Here is a 19,657-nt window from a genome sequence, read left to right on the forward strand (position 1 = left end):
GAGGGGGGGGTTTGCATCCCACCGGCTTGGTGACTGGTGCCTCCTGGGTCTAGGGGGAGCGGGGGGGCATCCGGGACCCAGAAGTGGACCAGAACTACTTCTGCGTTCACCACCAAGCACGTGGAGGGCCCCCCTGCACTCCTGTGGGATGCATCCAGCATCACAGTGTTCACAAGCCACGCTGATACCTCAAGGTATGTAGAAAAACATTTAAAGCTGTGTCTACGTCCAAATCCCTGATTCTCTGAATCAGCATCTAATCTTCAGATTCAGATTTGGCCAAATTGAATCAGGGACAGTGATCCGAATCAACGAATCGAATCACTGTCCCTGATTTGGGCTGAATCCAAATAGAATAGGGCCCACTTCCCACACCCCTAATCACTCACCCCCTCTCCTTGCTCAAAGCTTTAACTCTGTCACAGTTGCTGCTGCTTCACAGCCAAAAGCTGTTGCCAGTTTGGCAGAGAACTGGACTTTGCCCCCCTGCACGTGCCTAGAGAGGCAGCACAGCCTCCGGCAGCCATTGCAGTGTCCCCATGTCTTCATTCGGGCACAGAAATCAAGTTCCACACTTAAAACATACCCCTTAATTTTGGCTGGCTAATTTTGAGGGGAAGGGTGCATCTGGTATGCAAGTAAATGTGGTAGTAAGCACCTTGTAGTAAGAACCATTTCTTCAGGAGCATTTTGTACAGTGCCAGCTGCACTGATGGCTGCTATAATAAATACAAACAGGCCAGAAGAGAAGTGTGAGAGGTGTCAGGTGCCCTCAGCTGTGCTTAGCATAACTTCTTTTTGTACACTGAGGGTGCTCTTTTTGTACGCTAATGGTGCCAGCTGTCAACCCATACCCTCCTCAAGTTCCTTAATAAGAGGTAACTAAGTCTGATTTCAGGAGCTGATTCTGATGGTTTTAAAATGTTAGAAATGTTCTGGGAGAGCTGGTTCTGATGGCTTTCAAATGTTAGAAAATCAAATACTTGAACTGTTTCTAAGTCTGCAGTTAACATTCACAGATTTGCTAATAGCACATACAGCCCCACATTTCAAGTACCTGTAATGTTACTGTAAACCAGGACTGTTCAGTTTCAAAGTGGCCAAGGGTCTCATGTCTACACACTACACCAGCAGGGGCCATACCAGCATGAGCCATGGCTCTCTGGTTGTAACCTACACATGGACACCATCCCCCAACTGCACTCTATGCATCGACCTGCCTGCACCTTGTTATGTACACAGGGCCAGGAAGTAGGAGCTGGAGGATATAGAGGAAGCTTGGAGAACGTGGCTGCAGCTTCAGCTAGAGTGATGGAGGCAGCAGCAGCCCCCAGGGCCACAAATTAACTGCCAGATGCCACCAGTTGGGCACCCGTATTTGAAACAAATTCTTAAACTTAATGAAAATTTTAAAACTAATAAATGGCAGGCACCTACTTTTCACATTTTCTTAATTGCTAATGATATTTCTTCAGTTTTTGAAAAATAAAATAACTTTTATCTTTTACCAGTGCACACAAGTGACTACTGGAGATTGTTCTGTGACTGGTTATGAACCCAGGACTATAGCTACTAGAGTTACCATATTCGTATAGGTGAATACGGCATGTTGGCTGATATGTTGAAAAAAGTTAAGTTTGAGTGCTTTTGTTTCAGAATGGCATTCTTTCTGGAGGAGGTGATGACTTGCACTAAGCGTCTCCTGGAGGTGATTGCTGGCTGGCTGCCTCGACATTTCATCGGTGCAATTCTGGTATCCCTCCCTGCTCTTGCTGTCTTTTCCCATGTCACCTATGAGTTTGAAACAAACATCCATGTAAGTTGGAGGATATTGTATTGCATAGTATTATATGACTCTCTTTGATTCAACAGAGTTGGTTACCAGCCTTTCTGTCTTCTCCTAAGTTTCATTCCCTTTTAATTTTATATACATCTCAGTAGGGATAGGATTGGTTCTGTATGCTAGCATATATAATTAATTATGTAAGAACAGTGTAACCTACTTATCAAAACCATTATTGGAAAACTTTAACATACAAAATGGAGTCATATTACATTTATATATATTATCTGAATTAATGCAGTATTTCCCTTTTCAGTTAAAGTGTTTTGTTATATACGTGTTGGTATTGCTAATAGTATAAAGCACCTTTTACTAGTTTTGATTTTAGATTTTAAAAATAGTTCAAATAAATCTCAACACATCTCAGGAACTTTTTGTTATGTTGAAAAAAATACCAGAGTTGGAACTCTTTATATAGTAAGAAACTGAATATCCCTAACAACTTGCATGGCTCATTGCTAAAGTTCAGCAACAGAAATCATAGTAATGCTGGACTATGACTTTTTGTTGAATGAACATCAATGCTGTGTTGGGAAACTGTCAAAATATGCTGAGTGCTCAGCAAGATATAAATTGTTGAGCTTCTTCAAAATGGGTCTCTAGTTATTTTTCCCTTCAGCAATTTACAAATGAAAGTGAAGATACTACCACCTTTTAGCTATTTATTTAATTTGAAGGAAATAAACTACAGTTTTCTTAATTAGAAATGGTAGAATCATAGGCCTGATCCTCAGAAATGCCAAGCACTTTAAACTGTTTGATTTCCTTATAGGCCTGTCTTGTACAGTCACCACAGTGCTTGATCATCATCTAACTATTTAAAAAATAAATCAAGTAAAGATAACACTAGGATTTGCATCTTTCTGTACCTCATGGGCCATACCCATTGAATGCCCCAAGCAGTAGTGAGTAAAAGCATTGTATTTAGCAGAAGACCATTTATGAACTTCCCTTTTTTCTGTTGCAGGTCCCCCAGAGTTGTGGGGTTGTTGGTTCACACTCCAAGAGATGTCCCAGATAACCCTGCACTCAGTGAAGTTGCAACAAGTATGGAGCTCTGGGAATATGGAACCTATAGAGGGTCAGGTAAGTGCCATCTTTTACTATGACATGGTTTTGCAAAGTTTTTTTTTTTTTTTATTCCTAGCATTTTATACCCTCCCTGGATATAAAGTAACAATAATTCTGTTAAAAAAAAACTTTCCAAAGCCATGCTTACGTAGTAAAACACGACACCTACTGACCCTCTCTAGGCTGGCTTCATGCTGGGGCATCACTTGGAGTGAGAACCAGTGCTCTGCCACTTTAGGAGACCGAAATGGGAGAAAAAAGTAAGTTTAAACTAAGTTGTGTGTGGAAATTTTAAAATTTCATTTAGCCATTTGTATCTTTGTTTTTGGTTTAAAAATGAGTTATGTAAACTTTATTAGTTTGTATTTAGTGGATAAACTATTCTACGAATAGGAATGTGCCCTTACTATTTTGCTTAACTGTTGTGCTATAATATTTCAGATTTTCATTTTCTACCTGGTGGCTATGTAACAAAATGCTCTCCCATTCCATTCCTGATAAAAGATAAGGGGAGAAACTTAGAAATCTTGAAAAACTATAAAGAGCATTTTAATTAAGATATTTCTGAAAATGCAACTTACGTAGTAAATATATGAAAATAGGAAATTTTCTGAGATTTCTTAAATAGAAAAAAAATGAGTACTGTGCATTTAGGTCAATGCAAATGCCAATCAGCACTTTTGTATTTGTGCCCAACCTCTGTTTATCAAAAGAACTATCACATTAAATTCAGCTGTTAGTGAAACAATAATAATCTGCCAGCCAGTATGGGAGTGAATAGGTTTCATACTTTCTACCCAGTATCTAGTTCAAAACTCAGGCATGATTTAATGAGAAGCCTTATAAAAAATAATTAATGAGGAAATTTGGAGTATTAAATGATGGTGATCTGTGAATGTTCAGACTCAGTTTCTTGAACAAGAGGATCTCAATACTGTATAATGATAAACTGGAGATGCAGAAGGAATTACAATAAAAAAAGCTGTAACTCAGAATACTCTTTAGCAAAAATTTTACAAATTACTTATGGTAGAAGCTTTCTTGCTAATTGCAGAAACTGCTCTAGTCTCATGCCGCTTGCTGAAGTTCTGAAAAAGTTATCTGGGTTAACTGAAAAGACAATGTATTAGACTACGTAATATGCAACTAATTTTTTATGTCAAGGACATTGGGTTGTTTACACTGAGACAGTAAACTTACTGTATTTAAACTGTATGTATAGGTTCTTTGATCAACAAGAAAGGGCTAACTTGTCATTCTTTTTCTTCATTTCAGTATACCATGTTTATGTGTTGTGCGATTCTGATCACCATTGTTCAGTACTGTAACTTCTGCCAGCTTAGCTCCTGGATGAGATCTTCATTGGCCACTGTTGTAGGAGCAGTGCTTCTCATCTTGCTCTACATCTCTTTATGTCCAGTGAGGTGAGATTTGCATGTTATCACTGTGGGCAGTGCATTGTGTGCTGCATATATTGCCCTAAGATTACCTGGCTCAGTCTCAAAGCAGGAAATGTACTGCTGGTATAGACAGACAGATTATATCTTCTTACCCTTCAATTATGTAGGAAGGTGCATGAAGCACATTTGCTTCTGTCTCTGGCCCTTGTCTGGCTCCCTTTAGGTATGTGATCCAGTTTGTTTCCTGCCTTGATTCAAGAAGTTACTTGTGCTTCTGGCTGATCTTTCAACTGGACTTATTTTATTGTTGCCTCGGTCTTTATTCAAGGAAGAAAAATTGACCTCGTCAAACCAGTCAAAGTCTAGATCTTTTCCAAGCTGCTATGGAGATCATCAGTCCTCCATGTTGGGACCAAGTTACATGTAGTGTTCCAGCACACCAGTGCAGTAAATTTGGTTGGGTTTTAGGCTGTCGTTCTTGTCACTCCTAGCCCAGGCAGTGGTTCTGTGTGTCAGGTCTTCCCCAGGAAATTTTCCAGTGTTTCGGGCAAAGCAGTATATGCTTTGCAGTGTCTGCCAAGGATATAATATGTATATCGGCCAGGGCTTCACAATCTGCTGCTCCTTCATGTCTTTCGTAAGATACTTCTAAAATGTCCCTCTCTAATCACCATACCCTCTTCAGTTGTTTTTAAGGATTTATTTAGTTTTTTACCTTAAGTGATGAGAGGTCCCTTTCCCTAGTTCCTTCCTGGACGGTGTTTTATATGTGGAACTGGAGACTGCCTTGGCAGGACCCCTCTTATCCTCTGTTCCATCTGTTTTGGATCAAATAATTCAAGGAGAATATCTCCAGAAAAATGGGTGTTTATGGTTCAAGCGTTTAAGTGTTTCTCCTGTTGAGCAGTGAACTCCTTCTGAGGAGAGATTTTTCACCTCTTTTCTAGCAAGAGGCTTACTTGAGGGAGAGTCCATATCAGTCACTCTCACTGTTTAACATTTTAGAATCAGGTTACACTTCTCAGGAGCTCACAAAGCTTCTGATCAATGAACTTTGCATCTTGTCCTATTGTGACCTCTTCAAAATGTTTCTAATACTAACCTGTTCTTCCTCCTACCAGAGGCCAGTGTTTTACCTCCTTAGAGACATCCTGAACTACACAGTGAAGGAATATTAAAAATATATATTTAATCTGGCTACCCAAGCAACTTGTGCATAAAGGGAAGAACTCTTCAATAAGCATCTCAGGCATTTTTCCTGTGTAAGCTAAGGTGTATGAATCTGGGTCTTCAAAGCAAAAAGAAAAGTTTGCTAGCTCTTATTCATTCAGTAGTGGACATCAGTTCTAGAAGAGGAAAATAATGCATTTCTCTGGAAAGAAATAAAAAAGGGCATCAATCAAAACGACATTCAACAGTCAACTCTTTTCTCCCTCTGTTTCTGAAAGCTAGTGGTTGGGATTTTGACATTTTGCCAGGATGTGGTTCCCTTGGTATAGCTTCATTTCAGGATTTACTGAAGGTCACCATATGACAAGGGAGATCATACAAACACTTCAAGTCCCAGCAGCAGGTGGACATATGAATAAAATATTTTGGGAGGGGGCTTTCCTTCAATGTCCCTGCCCTGCATGTTCTATCGTAACTGACTCCACTGTTGGAGACCTTTTTTATCATTTTTATCAGTTAAGTGCAGGTGGTAAAACTTCCTTCCTTTCCCTTTTCACACCCTGTCCTGGTTAATAAATGGTTTTAAGAAACTATTGCCTCATCTGATCGTATTGGATTGATTGTAGCCCTTTCCTATAACTTCCCCTGGCAGTTTTTCACGTAAAAAGTATTTTGCACCTGTGTCAGCTTCTTGCCCAGGTTGTAGCTTTCATTATTAACAAGATTTCTTAAGTCTCTTTCCTCATCATATGGCTCGGAATAATTTTTTTTCTAAACTATCCTGGAGCAAAGGAATCCCCGTTCTGTTCTAGGGTCTCCATAGTGGACCAAAAGCATCTGTCTTTATACCTCCTTGTAGATCTGCTGCATTGAGCTAATCTATCCCAGGACATGCTTTTGTGCTCTCTTAAACTTGGATTAATTATCTCCCAGTCCTGAAGAGAAACAAATGAACCGGTTGTGCTGGTGCATAATATGTGTTCCCCCTCTTCCACCCTCTTTTTCGGTGATTGTCATTCAGGCTTTGTAGTCCTTTTTTGGCAATCTGAATGAGAGCAATTCCACTAACTCCCCTGACAGTGCCAGTGGAAAGGATGAAAAGTATAGGTTCTTCTAACTTCCACATCTCACCTGAGATCAGAGATTTCACGAAATTGATAGTACCAGTCATCCCAAAAGAGGTGGGCTGAGTCTTCACCCTTACATCAGCCCACAGTACATAGTAAGAAGATAGTATAAGTGTTCAAGAAACAGTACCCTGGCACACAGTACCGTCTGTCTTCCACACTGCCTCTACCAAGGCCCATTTATATAAAAGCAACCCCCAAGTCCAAGGAATAGTATACTTTGTTCTGTGTTTCATATTACAGTGATCATATATGGACAAGGTAGCCTACACTTCTTAGGAGCTTCCACAGCCTCTTACCCTGAGCTTTGGCTCTCTTGTCCTGATGTAGACACTATGCAAAGTGCTTGTCACGCTTGACTATTTTACTTTCAACCTGATGCTGATGGAAGGGCTTCGAATAAAGTAAACTGAAAGTATCCCTGAGATAATGGTCAGATAAGTCTGAGGTATTATGTGCATTATGTGTTTTTAAACTACTCATACGCATTCCCAGCTAAGTGTGAGGATGAGCTTATTTGGAAAATTATTTATTCAAAGATATTCTCCCAACTATAGCACCATTACTTTCTCCTACAAGAAGAAACTGATATCTGTTTCTGCCACTCCTAAGTAAAAAGTAATGTTAGTCACATGCAAGCAAAGTTTTGCAGAAATGTACCTACAGGTACAATACATATTATCAATTATAGTACAGAAAAGGTTTAGTAAGCTAGCTTGAAATCTTGTCAGGTTGCTGTGTTTAATAGCTTTTTTCTATCTAACTTTTCATTGCATCTGTGTTTCAGCTCCATAGAAACTTCCCGCCTAAATTCAGCACAGAACATAAGGTAAGCTTGTCATAGAGTGTCAGACTGCTGTATTTGAGGGAATGTCTTCTTGAATTCTTCTTTTCGTGCATTATCGTTTACAAAAATTGTATGAACTAGTTAAAGCATAACTTGACAAGTACTCATGTAAGTCTGTGATTTCAGTCAAGTCCTTGGAGAGACAGCATACAATGTCTGTGTTAACGTGAGTACTCGGGAAAACAAACTATACAGGTGCCACAGAATAAAAACATCGAAGTTGATGGAGCAATTGTTGCTGCTTACTTATTAAATTGGGTTTCCAATAAATGGAGAGTTTCTTTTGGGGATAAATTACACAATTCTCTTATAGTGGTTTTTAAGCACTATATACAGGACACATCTACATGTGTGCATTTACTGCACAAGTAAACGAAATTACTGCTTGGTACAGCTACATGTGTGCGCCCATGCTGTGCAATAAATATGGCAACTTATGCCAACTTGAGCATAAATTTGATACCTGCATCATGCGCAGTAACACTGTGTGCTTGGACTGATTTGGGACTAACTGCACAGTAACTTGGGACTAACTTTAGGATAAACTTTGGGACTAACTGCAGGAAGCAGTTCTTATCTTTAAAGCTTTCACAGGGCATTGGGTCCTTCACTAGTGAGCTGGGTGCAGGGTGGCTTCTGGCAGTTCTGTCTTGCTTTTTATACTGTTTAACTGTATAGCTTAAAAGCATTTTTTCCTGATGGTTGGTCAATTAAAGTCCATACAAAACAGAAAGGAAAAGGGTGACCATCACATTACAATTGTTAAATTTCCTAGCTCCTGTTTTTGGATTTGTCCAGGTGTGAAGACCTTTGCTTCTTGCAGCTACTGACTAGCTCAGCAATTAAATGTGATGGGTCTTGAGTGGCTAAACAGGATACGTAGAGGCATTGGTTACCTATCTTTGGGTATTTGTTTATCAATGGGGCAAATTTACAATAGCTTGTACCGGTGATGGTCTATTTACAGAACTCCAGACAGACACTGAATGATTGATACGTTAGGCATTGGATGCCTGTTTTGAAAAATATGAGGATGTGTTTAGTGAGGCATACATTTTTTTGTCACGCAGAGGACATCTTTCCTGTATCCACTGGACCTTTTACAGGTTTTGCTTGAAATGTATATTTAGTCTTTTGTCTTCTTTAGTTGCTAGTTCAGTTGCATTGCATATATAGTTTTCTTCCCTTCTAGTTACACTAGCTCAGCCTTTCTCTCTTGCTCTCTTAGCTTGGATATATACATGTGATGAGTGTGTCAGGTCTCTGCCAACAATTTTTTCCTTTTACAGGAACCTTCATTCTTATTTTTAGACTTGGGTTTGGTAGAGGGTTGAAGCTTATGTAACTCAAACAGTGGAGCAATGTTTGTTCTTCTCAATAGTGCTCTCACCATCCTCGTCCACTCTTGCCCTGGCCTTCAGTATGATTGTTATCATAGTCTAGTATTGGGTGCTGCAAGCTCCGCTTTCTTTATGCCTAATGGGTTGCAACCATTAGTGGAGACTTGATTTTTCTTGTCTTGTCACCACAATCCAATTTTGCCCAGCCACTGTCTTTGGTGTAGGAAGTTTTCTTTCCTAGCTTTTACAGCCATCAGCTCCAAGCCCCTGCACCCCAGGACACTGGAGCCGCACATCCTCATCACCAGTGGGAACAGATTCTGGCCACTGGGCACGCCTGCCACACCCACCTGGTAAGCCCTACACCGGGAGGAGGGCTGCCCCTCCCTTCCCTCACATAACATAGGCACAGGTACCACTCCAGGCTGCGAACATTACGTGGAAGCATGGGCTTGCCCACTGCACCATCAAAACTCAGTCCCAGGCCAGGTTCTTGGGTGCACTTGGAGCACCATGTTGATCATCAGCAGCAGGGTGTAGTGGGTCAGACACCCATACCCAGGACCCTTTCACCAAGGACACACTCAAGGCACAGGAAATGCGTGTGGGGGCCTGCCTCGGGGTGCCTCCCTGGCGTGGTCCCCTGGGGAGAGGGCAGGGGCCCTACTAGCTCTGCATCCCAGTCAGCCGGGAGCTCCTCACATCCCAAGCCCAGGCGCCATGGGCCTGGTGGCAGGGGAGGAGACAGGCTAGCCAGTAGGTGGGGAAGTGGGGAGCGGGTCTAGAGCAGCAGCAGCAGTGGGTCTAGAGCAGCAGGTGCTGCCAGGACCCAGGGCTGTTTTGTTTTCCCATAGGAACAGTCTGGTTTTCCCATAGGAACAGTGTTGTAAGTGGGGGGATTGGTTCCTTTACAGTGCTCAATACAGCTGCATCCAGCTGGTAAGTCTATTGTGGTGGAAGGGAGAGGGGAGGAGAGGGCATTGGGGGGCAGGGGCTGGGGCCAGAACCAGGGCTGGGGCTGGGCAGGTGCAGGACTGAGCTGTGGCTCATCAGAGGGGCACAGGGAGGGAAGGGCGGCGGCTCCTTGCGCTGTGTGCTTCTCATCTGGCAGCTTGTCCAGCAGTTCCCGCGGCTGCTCCTGCTGCTTGTCCAGGGGGACATGGGGGTGGGGGGTGCCTCTAGAGTGGGCAAGGTCAGGTCTGCACCAGGCTGCCCTCCATGTTGGCAGCAGCAGCGCTGGGAGTGGGGGCTATGCCCTCCTGCTGCTCGCCCTGCCAGGGCGGGGCAGGCACAGAATGGAACTGATGTGCTGCATCCAGACAAGCGGCACATGGTGGCAGGAGGCACCCCTCCCTCCCAGCAACCCTGGGCGAGCCATGGCTTTGTCCTACGCTTGCCCTGCCCCAGCTGGGTGAGCGGCGGGAGGGCATGGAGAGGCATATACCCCCAGATTGGGACAGGGCAGGCGGTGGAGTGGAGACTATGGGGAGGCTGCAGCCACCCAAAAATTTGCCATAGCCCCCGCCACCTGCCTGGACCGCAACACGGTGCAGCTCTGGCCCTGCCCGCCCCACCCACCCCTCCACATCCAGAGGCACACGCCCACCCCCCATGCCCTCCCGGACAAGCGGTGGGAACTGCCAGACAAGCCACCAGACGAGCAGCACGCACCGGCGGGAACCACCACCCCATCCCTCCCCGCACCCCCCTGATGAGCTGCAGCTCAGTTCCGTGCCCACCCTGCCCCAGCTGGGCAGTGCTTGCCCCAGCCTCGGTCCCTCCCTCACCTCAGGAGCCTTAATCTTCCACCTCCACACACACCTCTTCCTGTCCCCCTCCCCTTCCACCACAACAGACTTACTAGCTGGATGCAGCTGTATTGATCGTCATGAAGTTGAAGCCCATGTCAGAATGTCAAAACAGGGTGTCAGTTTATAAACAGCACAATTGACGTTCATTGTAATTCAAAAAGTTGTAAGTCAAGGACTGCCTGTACAGTGCTTTAGCTAACTTGTACTGGGACAGGATCAATAGATGTAGCAGTTATATTTTAACAGTTGATATTAGGTTAACCAAATAGCAGTCCCGTCTGTGTCTCCCCTCCACACCCGTCCCCCGCCTTTTCTTTTAAAGCAGTGAAAAGGTCCTCACACTTAATAGGGTTGGAGTGTTGTTGTAGCTATGGTGGTCCAAGAAATGTCCAAGAGGCCAAACTTTTTTGTGATATCTTTTATTAAACCAATTGTATAGTTGGGAGAGCTGCTGGACAATGTTTGGACATCGTGTGCTTCCTCAGGTCCTGAGAAGCTTGAGGAAGGGCACCTGGGTAGGGGATAACAATTACACATAAACCAGTACAAGTGATTAGAAGCCAATTCAGATCTGTAACATAACAGCATTTCAGTGCACATAAACTGCTTTCAAAGTGGCTGAAACCGGTTTAAGATAAACCTGGATGGATGTAGTATCAGACTTACTTGATTTAGGTTAAATTGGTTCATTAAACTTCTGTCCCAGATCCCTCCAGATTCAAGTTAATTCACAGTCCCCCAGCAACCCAGAATGCTTTATCTCCCTTGCAAACCCCCTTGACAGGGTGGGTGGGCTAGCCTTGGCCCAAGCTATCTGCTCCAGCCTAGAAGGGAGGTGTTCTCTAGTGCACCCTGGCTTCTGGCCTGGGCCACTGCAGACATGTGGCTGCATTTCCAGAATCAAACATGAATGGCTGTTGTTCACTTGCTTATCGGTTCAGTCTGTGCACCTTATACTAACCTATAAAGATTGAATCAATTCAGCCTCAGGCTTTTTGACTGTCTATACTTAGCCCTGATGACCAAAAGCTTGTCCAGAAGCAATTCCAACTATACAGTTGGTCCAAAACAAGATATCAGTAAAAGCCTGACCTCTTCGTACTTAGAGCTCCAGCTGTTTGTATGTGTGATTTATTAAATATACCTTTCTTTTCTTTAATGTTTTAAGTTTAATGTTCTAAGTTTAGAAAAGCCAGACTACTTGGAAGGTTTGGGCTGAGAACATATGAGCTAAGTCATTAAAGCAAACCGTATGTAAATCAGAAAATTCTAAGGCAGTTGGATTTCTGGGAAGTAATGTCATGCCATCCTCCATTACAGTTTTCATTGACTTATTTATTCATAAAATCAGCAAGGTACTTTCTGTTGCTTAAAATTACCAATGACCAGCTCACTTAAGTAGCAGATACCTAAATGCTGCAGATATTAGAAAACCTCACAGGCTGCTAATAACCTTAAAAAACCCGTTTTGCAAGTATGACGTAATTGCAGTGAATATTTTTACATTGTCAGAGTCCTTAATAACAAAGTTAGTAGCCAGAATAATTATTCTACTATAAAAAATATTTTTCTTCCAGAATTGTAATGTTTAATTTGTTCTGGATTAAATAAGGCTATAAACAGAGAATAAGTCTGGCATTTTCAAGGGTGTCTAATAAAATTAGGGGCTCAAGTCCCACTAGAAGGCTGTGAAAGATAGTCATTGGGTTCCCTCAGCCTTTCTTGCAAGCCCTAGCCTAAAGATATAAATATTTTATAAATAATTATAAAATATAAATAACAAGGAAAAAAAGTCAGATACCAAACTGCAGTCACATTTTAAATGTATCGGGAAAACTCTCTGTAATTTTTTTCTAAATGATTCTTTGGATTAAAATATATACATATGTGTTTGTGTCTACATATGTGAATGTATATACATAGTTATATACATATGCGTACTGTGGCAGGGCACTGGTAATGCCTGCCACTTTAAGGACTGTGCCAAGGAAGAGCAGGTGCCTGATGATTTTAAGACCCAGGCCCCTAAGCTGAGGGCAGTTTGTGATCAGCCAGCAGAGGAGAAACACCTCTCTGCTGAGCTCTGCCAGGAACACATTTGAGGTAAGGATGAGGCTATGGGGATGGCTTGGAGGCCTCACTGGTCCTGGGACTTACCTAAAACTGCACCCTGCTGGGGCAGGAAAGCCTGGTGAGGCTGCTGGTGGTGCAACAGTCCCCATGTAAATGCCAGGAGTGATCACCTCCCCAGTGGAAGGCGGGTCAGGGCACATTAACCTCAGCCCCCAGCTTGGATGGGTTACATAATGCAGGGAAGGGCAGTTAAGCTTCTTGAAGTGCCTGAGCTTGTTGTGAGTGACGCTACAGGGTCAAGCAACCCAGTGAGCAGGCAAGTAGCTTAGACCTGACCCAAGTTACCTGACTGATACATGCCAGAGCCAGGACCCAGAGAGGGGTCAAAAGGGCCAGGGGCCCACCATGAGGGATGCCCTGAGAGCAAGAGGCTCAGGATCCCAACTGGCCTGAGAACGGGGATGGAGCCTAAGGGGGAGCTGAAGGTCCCAGGGAAGGGACCACAGCTAATGGGTAAAGGGTACAGCTGAGTTTAGCTGCCTGGGATGCTATTTCCAAGGCTTGGGCTGCAGTGTAGAGGTGGGACAGAGCTGCGGATACCCCCCTAAATATCTGGGTTCAAAATGGGCAGTCTCCTGACTGATTAACATCCTCATATTATTACATCAAGGCATTGCAGACAAGTGAGGTGGGCAGCTGGCCCATAGACGGGAGGCAGACCGGTGCTTGCACTGAGTGTGAAAGCTTGCCCCTGTCGCACATATGTACGTACATACATACATACATACATACATACATATATATAGTGGTCCTTACTTTAACTTTAGTGTAGGAGAAGTTAAAGTAAGAACCACCATATGTATGTATGTATGTATGTATGTCTATACATACCTATTTATGTATATATATGCCCCACAATATTTTTTCAAATACCACATGGCACCCAAAGAAGACATGCACCTTGTCTTGGGGAAGGCAGAATAAAAGGGGTTGGGGGAGATTTTGCCAGAGTTGTGGCTGCATAGAGCATGGGTAGAGCCTAATCTTCAGCTCACTTACCCTCCCTTTCCTTTTCAGACAAAAGTTACAGTTTTAACCCTTTCACATGGTTTGAATTGTCAGCAGATCATGGCTGCTTTGCCACAAGCTGCAACCATAGCTGCTACTAAAGACTGGACACTGGGGGCAGATCTGTGATTTGAAAAGAACTAAGAACAACCTGCAGGGCTGTGAAACAGGAGAAGCAAAACATTGCCAAAGAAAAGATAGTTTGATTAGTGGAACATAAAGACAATTACAAAGAGGATGGGAACATTAACACCTGTGGAAAGCAATTACCATACATCAGATAGGTTATAAAGAATCATGAAGTCTATTGACTTCCTCAGCACTGCTGGAATAGAAAAGCTACTGCTGCTGCTGGGCAGTTGGTTTTAAACTTTGGGTGGAGCCAGGTGCAACTGCACCCTGGATCTGCCCCTTTTGGACTCTGCCCCTCTCTCCATGCAGCTGCTGGAGGGAAGAGAGGGAAAAGAAGCAGCAGTCATCTTAAAGCATCTCCATGCATGTTTTGGGCAGACAAATCAGCTTCCCCACTTAAGACAGACATGCACTTCAGTTTTAGAAGGTTAATTTTGTGGGGGAAAGGTAAGGGTGATATCTGAGTAAATACAGAATATACTCTTCCTCCATAATGTGTACCAGCATTAATGCATAATTCTTAATTGGCAGTCTTTTTCCAATAAAATATGGGAACTACATTGATGCAATATTAAGCTTGCAAAAAATGCAAATTTACCTGCTCTGAAGATGTGAAACTTTGTAAAGACCCTAAATTGGCAAAATTCTTTCTTTGTTATGTTCTGGGATTAAAACAGAATTGTGAATTAGAACTATGTCCACAGACCTACAATTGTACTTTTCTTTCCACCTTTTTTAAATAATATCGTTTCTAAGGTCAAGCATTTTGTATTTATAGGAATTACCTTCTCTCCAAGTTGAGGGAAGCTAATGGTTCAGTAAGAAGCTGAGAACATGCACATAGAGCAGTGACTGTAGTATAACACAAACTAATCTCGTATCTCTCTAATCTGGTAGCAGTTTAAACTCTGCATTGCTGCAAATAGACAGCTACCTGTACCCAAACAACCTGGTTTAAAGCAAGTTTGGATATTTTTATGATACACTGATTGTAATTAAACATACTCAAGGCCACACTGCTTAGCAAAGTTTATCATTGTCTATGTCATAAAATCCAGACACCATTCTTACTTAACACGCAGGATTTTCCTGTGTTTTTCTGGAAAATGTTTTATTGTGGAAATAACTAAGGTCATGCAACAGATCTATAAGCAGTATGTTTTGAGTCCCATTTGGCTTACCTGTCCAAGATTTTATGGAGATTTGTATCCGTAAGAGCTGGTAGTGTTGGAGTGCTATTAATAGTTGTGATGGTCCAGGAAATATGTGAGAGGCAAGGATGTTTGTGGGTGATTATTGGACCAGTTGCATGGTTGGGATAGACTTGTCCCCAAACATCCTTGTCAGTCATCAGTAAGAGCTACTATTTGGAGTCTCAGATGGAAGCTCCCCAGAGAACTGGCTTTTTGCAAAGGAGTACTGTAGTTAAATCAAAATATAGAATTTGCATCATGACCTTTCAGTATAAGGTATTCCACTTCTTGTGCCACTTCAAAAGTCATGTTGTCAAACAGTATATCTTCTAGCTATGAAATACTCAGCTTTTTAATCATTTCTCCTGCCTCAGAGTAGTTGGAATATATTTTTACTCAACTGCTCATAGTTCCTAAAAGGAACAGGTCATTTGAGATGTAAGACTCAAACCTACTATATAGTTTTAAAAAATGCCTCTAATTTCACTTCGTCGTCTCCATCCAAATATAATTTGAAATTGATTTATGTTCTGTGCTCACATTAAAGTATGGAACAGAATTGTTCACAAGTTCTCTCTTCATCTTTCCCAGATATTTAGCATCTCATACTCATGGCAGAATCCCATTTACATTGTCTCAGATTCTACATGAACCATCAAATTCCATTGCACAGCTGTTTGATCTTCCCTCCTTTTCTCATTGTTCACCCTTTTCATTCTTCTAAAAAACACAGCCATTATACATCTGTTTTATGTAGAGAGAAAAATCCAATTCTAAAATGAGATTACTGGCTCATAGGGAAAATGTCTTTCCAAAAGGCTCTTTTATAAGGAAAAAAAAAATTATGTTGTGATATTTAGGACTTATGATTGAGCCAAAGGAAAACCTCTTGACTCCATCTCAGGAACTCTCATGTGTACTATATTCAGCGCACAGTCTGGATAAAGATGCCAAGTTCTTTCTCAGGCCTTTGTGCCAGCTAGCACTTCAACGATTGCTTCAATTGTTTGTTTTAAAGTAGTCCTGTCAGTTTAAGATTTAAATCAACCAATTTTAAAAACTCCATTTCCTAGTAAGGAAGTTTACTCTCTTGAAGAGTAAACAGGTTTAATGGTCTTGAAATTCTTAAAAGCTCCTGTAAAATATCTGAAAGCTTTTATCTTGCTTGGTTGAGGCTTGTAAGGGTTTTCTCAGCTAGTGAGTTTCTCCCTTGCTACCCAATTGCACATAAAGTGGTATCTTCTAGTCTCAGTTTATTTACAGCTTTTGCTAAAACTATAATAAAATGGACAGTAAAATTATGTATAATGTAATAAAATCATAACATACAGTTTTTGCTGAAGGCATGCAAAATAAAGTGTTGTCAACTATACAACATAAATAAATGGGAAAGGAACAGAGGGATTTTTTTATTAGTTTCTTGGAGCTATAGTATGTCTTACCCTCACCATAGTGGCTCCAGTATATTCAGACAGAAGTCATATTTTCCAGTGGATTGTGTGTCTAATGAATTTCCTCTTTCAGTATACTCCTGAGATTTTTTTGCACATCAGCCAGGCAAACAGCACAGTGGCTGCTATTTTTGCACCCTCCTCTCCCTCCCCCTTCCCCTCCCCGTCCACCACAGATGGCACCCAGAGCTGGTGCCCCAGTCATCCCCCCCTTAGTTATGTTGCTATCCATCAAGACAGGGTTGTTCTTTCATATTCTGTTTATGTAGGAGAAGTTAAAGTAAGAATCCTTGAAGAATGCTCTGCACAAGCTTTTTTTGTCACTGAAATTAGTCCATCTGGCAGAGATATTCAGGGTCACTACAGACTTCCTGAATCACGTTTATGTATCCTTCAGTCAGGAAATCTTGTTCCAAGGTGTTCCACCACATCCTTCCTCCCTAGGTGATGTGATTTATCACCTATTTGAAGCAAATCAGAATGAAGTTCTAGCTGGTATCAAATTACAGAACCAGGGACTCTCAGGCTTTTTAAAGAATGCTTACTCCATTCCTGGGACTGAAATCTTCTTTAGAGAGAATGAATGACCATCTCCTTGTCTTTGAGTCCCATATTAGTCAATTAGGTAAAGAGAGAAAAATGAAAACCTGATTTTGACAGGAACAACCAAAATTAGGAAATCCTATTTAAGAAACTTGATGCACTGACCTCTAGGCTTTCCCTGCCCTTTCTGGTATTGTATGACTTATTTTCCAATGTCTGATCTACCACAACAGTTTCAAAAATATATCAGTCAGAAGTTGCTAGTGATGCCAAAATTGACAATTCACAAGGTCTGACTGAATCATTAATAATTATGCTGCTTCATACTTGCGTCTCGTGTTCAAACAGTGCTATAATGTGAAAGGCTTTATTTGCCTAGTATAACTTCATAACTTTTCCACTTCCGTGTGGATTCTAAAACATGTTAAACAGTCTACTGTACAATTAAGCTTGGCTAAAATATGGCTTGAAGAATATTAAATAGGGAAATATCAGCCCTAAAAGAGACATAACATAATGCTGTACTTCCTTAGCCAGATTCCAATGGAAATATTCACTTCTGTACCTCCGAAACAATCTCTCTTGTTTCCATAAAGTCTAGCAGATGCTTGAAGAGTTTCAGTGATTCTCAGACAGATTTTCATATATGATCAGGGGAACAGCATTTCCCCTTCAAGAATCTAAATATCTTTTTAGCTGAATAAATGCAAAAAATGCTAGCTATGTGCAGGTAGCTATTCTGTTACCTCTGCAGTGATCCTGCCTTGAGCAGAGGGCTAGACTAGATGGGCTCATAAGGTCCCTTCCAGCCCTTCTGTCCTGTGACTGTAATGATACTAGGTATGTATGCATGTGATTGGAGATTTGGATGGAAATACAGACAGTAACAAAGGCACCTGTTTTCAATGTCTCACCTGTACAAGGAATGATGGAGGGGAGAGCTGTACCATGGTAACTGTGGTAGTGTGCCATATATATTTTTGGTACATCTCCTGAATCCTGCCCAGTCTAGATCTGGTATTGTTGGGTAGATAGCTGCAACTAGAAATTACACCTGTAACATGACTGAATATTTCCTCATTTGGTTTGTGAAATGGAAGCGTCCCCTTGATGGATATGAAGGATGTTGTGGAGACAAACTAAAAGTCATCTTTGATCAACCTCCAGCCTCTATCCTATATTTGTGTTCGAAAGGGGCTTTGGGATTACAATCTTCGGCTGCCTATACACATGCTCAGGAGTGAGGAGAGGGGGCTGTTTCAATTAGAGCGGTTCCCAAACAGCTGCTGTAATTAAAATGGCTCACCATCACATGTATTAAGCCCCTGTATGTTTCGAAATAGCCACAGGATGATTTATCTAAAGCTCAACTGATGAGATTTAAATAAAGTGCCCTGTGGCCATTTTGAAATATGCAGAGGCTTAGTACATATGACAGTGAACACTAAAGCATTCTGATTAAAACATAGGAGGATCCCTAAGCTCCTCCAGCCCACAGACCACTATCCCATGCTCCTTATTCATGTGGGCACCAGTGACACGGCTCAGAGCGCTCCCAGCTGGGTCATGAGGTACTACAGGGATTTGGGAGTGGGGCTAAAGGGTCTGGGGCACAGGTGGTGTTCTCGTCGATCCCCCCAGTCTCGGGGTATGGGCTGAGGCGGGAGAGGAGGATCTACGTAGTCAAGCAAAGACTGCAGCGCTGGTGTCATAGGGAAGGTTTTGGCTTCCATGACCACAGCCCGTACTTTGCAAGAGAAGCAGCGAGCTGCTGGGAAGAGATGGCCTCCACCTCTCTCCCCTAGGGAAGAGGCTCTTCTCAGCCAGACTGGCTGACCTGCTCCACCGGGCTTTAAATTAAGCCACCTGGGGGATGGGAGGACTACCGCCACTGCTGGCCCACTGAGCAACCCTTGCAAAGCCAGCAAGCCAAAGCACTTAAGGGAGCCTACCCTGCCACAGCCCTGGTACTATCTGTGAGCAAGACAGCCCCCAAGGGGACACTTGCCTGCCTGTACACAAATGCTAGGAGCTTGGGGAACAAGCAGGAGGAGCTCGTCCCCCTGCTTAATGCAAATAATTATGATGTCATAGAGATAACAGAGACCTGGTGGGACTCCACCCATGACTGGACCACGGCTATAGATGGCTATACCCTCTACAGGAGGGATCGTGTAGATAAAAGGGGCGGTGGTGTAGCTCTCTATGTTAAGGAAAGCTACGCGTCCCTGCAAGCTGATGTAGGCGACCAGAGTTGACAACTGGAGACCCTCTGGGTTAAAATCCATGGGGAACACAGCACAGGGGACACAGCAGTGGGAGTCTACTACAGACCTCCCACCCGAAGTCAAGAGCTTGACCAGGAGTTTGCCCAGGAACTGGCTGAGGCCGCATGCTCCAGGAGCATGGTTGTCATGGGTGACTTCAATTACCCAGACATCTTGTGAGAGGATCACTCAGCAAAATCTGAGCGGTCGCAAAGCTTCCTCTCATGCGTGGATGACCTCTACCTGGCTCAAGAAGTCTATGGGCCAACGAGAGGTAAAGCGCTGCTCGACCTGGTATTGGCTACTGGGGGTGACCTAATC

General features: G+C 42.8%; 1 protein-coding gene across 1 annotated transcript in view; it reads left to right on the plus strand.

Annotated features, from left to right (window-relative positions):
- Nucleotides 1–19,657, plus strand: part of ADCY9 (adenylate cyclase 9) — a 192,217-nt gene that overhangs the window by 164,366 nt on the left and 8,194 nt on the right. The window contains exons 7-9 of the mRNA XM_019540007.1: nt 1,657–1,816; nt 4,190–4,338; nt 7,399–7,440. Of these exons, the coding sequence (XP_019395552.1) occupies nt 1,657–1,816; nt 4,190–4,338; nt 7,399–7,440 (351 nt within the window). The remainder of the gene's footprint in view (nt 1–1,656; nt 1,817–4,189; nt 4,339–7,398; nt 7,441–19,657) is intronic.

This window comes from Crocodylus porosus, unplaced genomic scaffold, assembly GCF_001723895.1.
Source record: "Crocodylus porosus isolate Cpor-Errol unplaced genomic scaffold, CroPor_comp1, whole genome shotgun sequence".
Classification (NCBI taxonomy): domain Eukaryota; kingdom Metazoa; phylum Chordata; order Crocodylia; family Crocodylidae; genus Crocodylus; species Crocodylus porosus.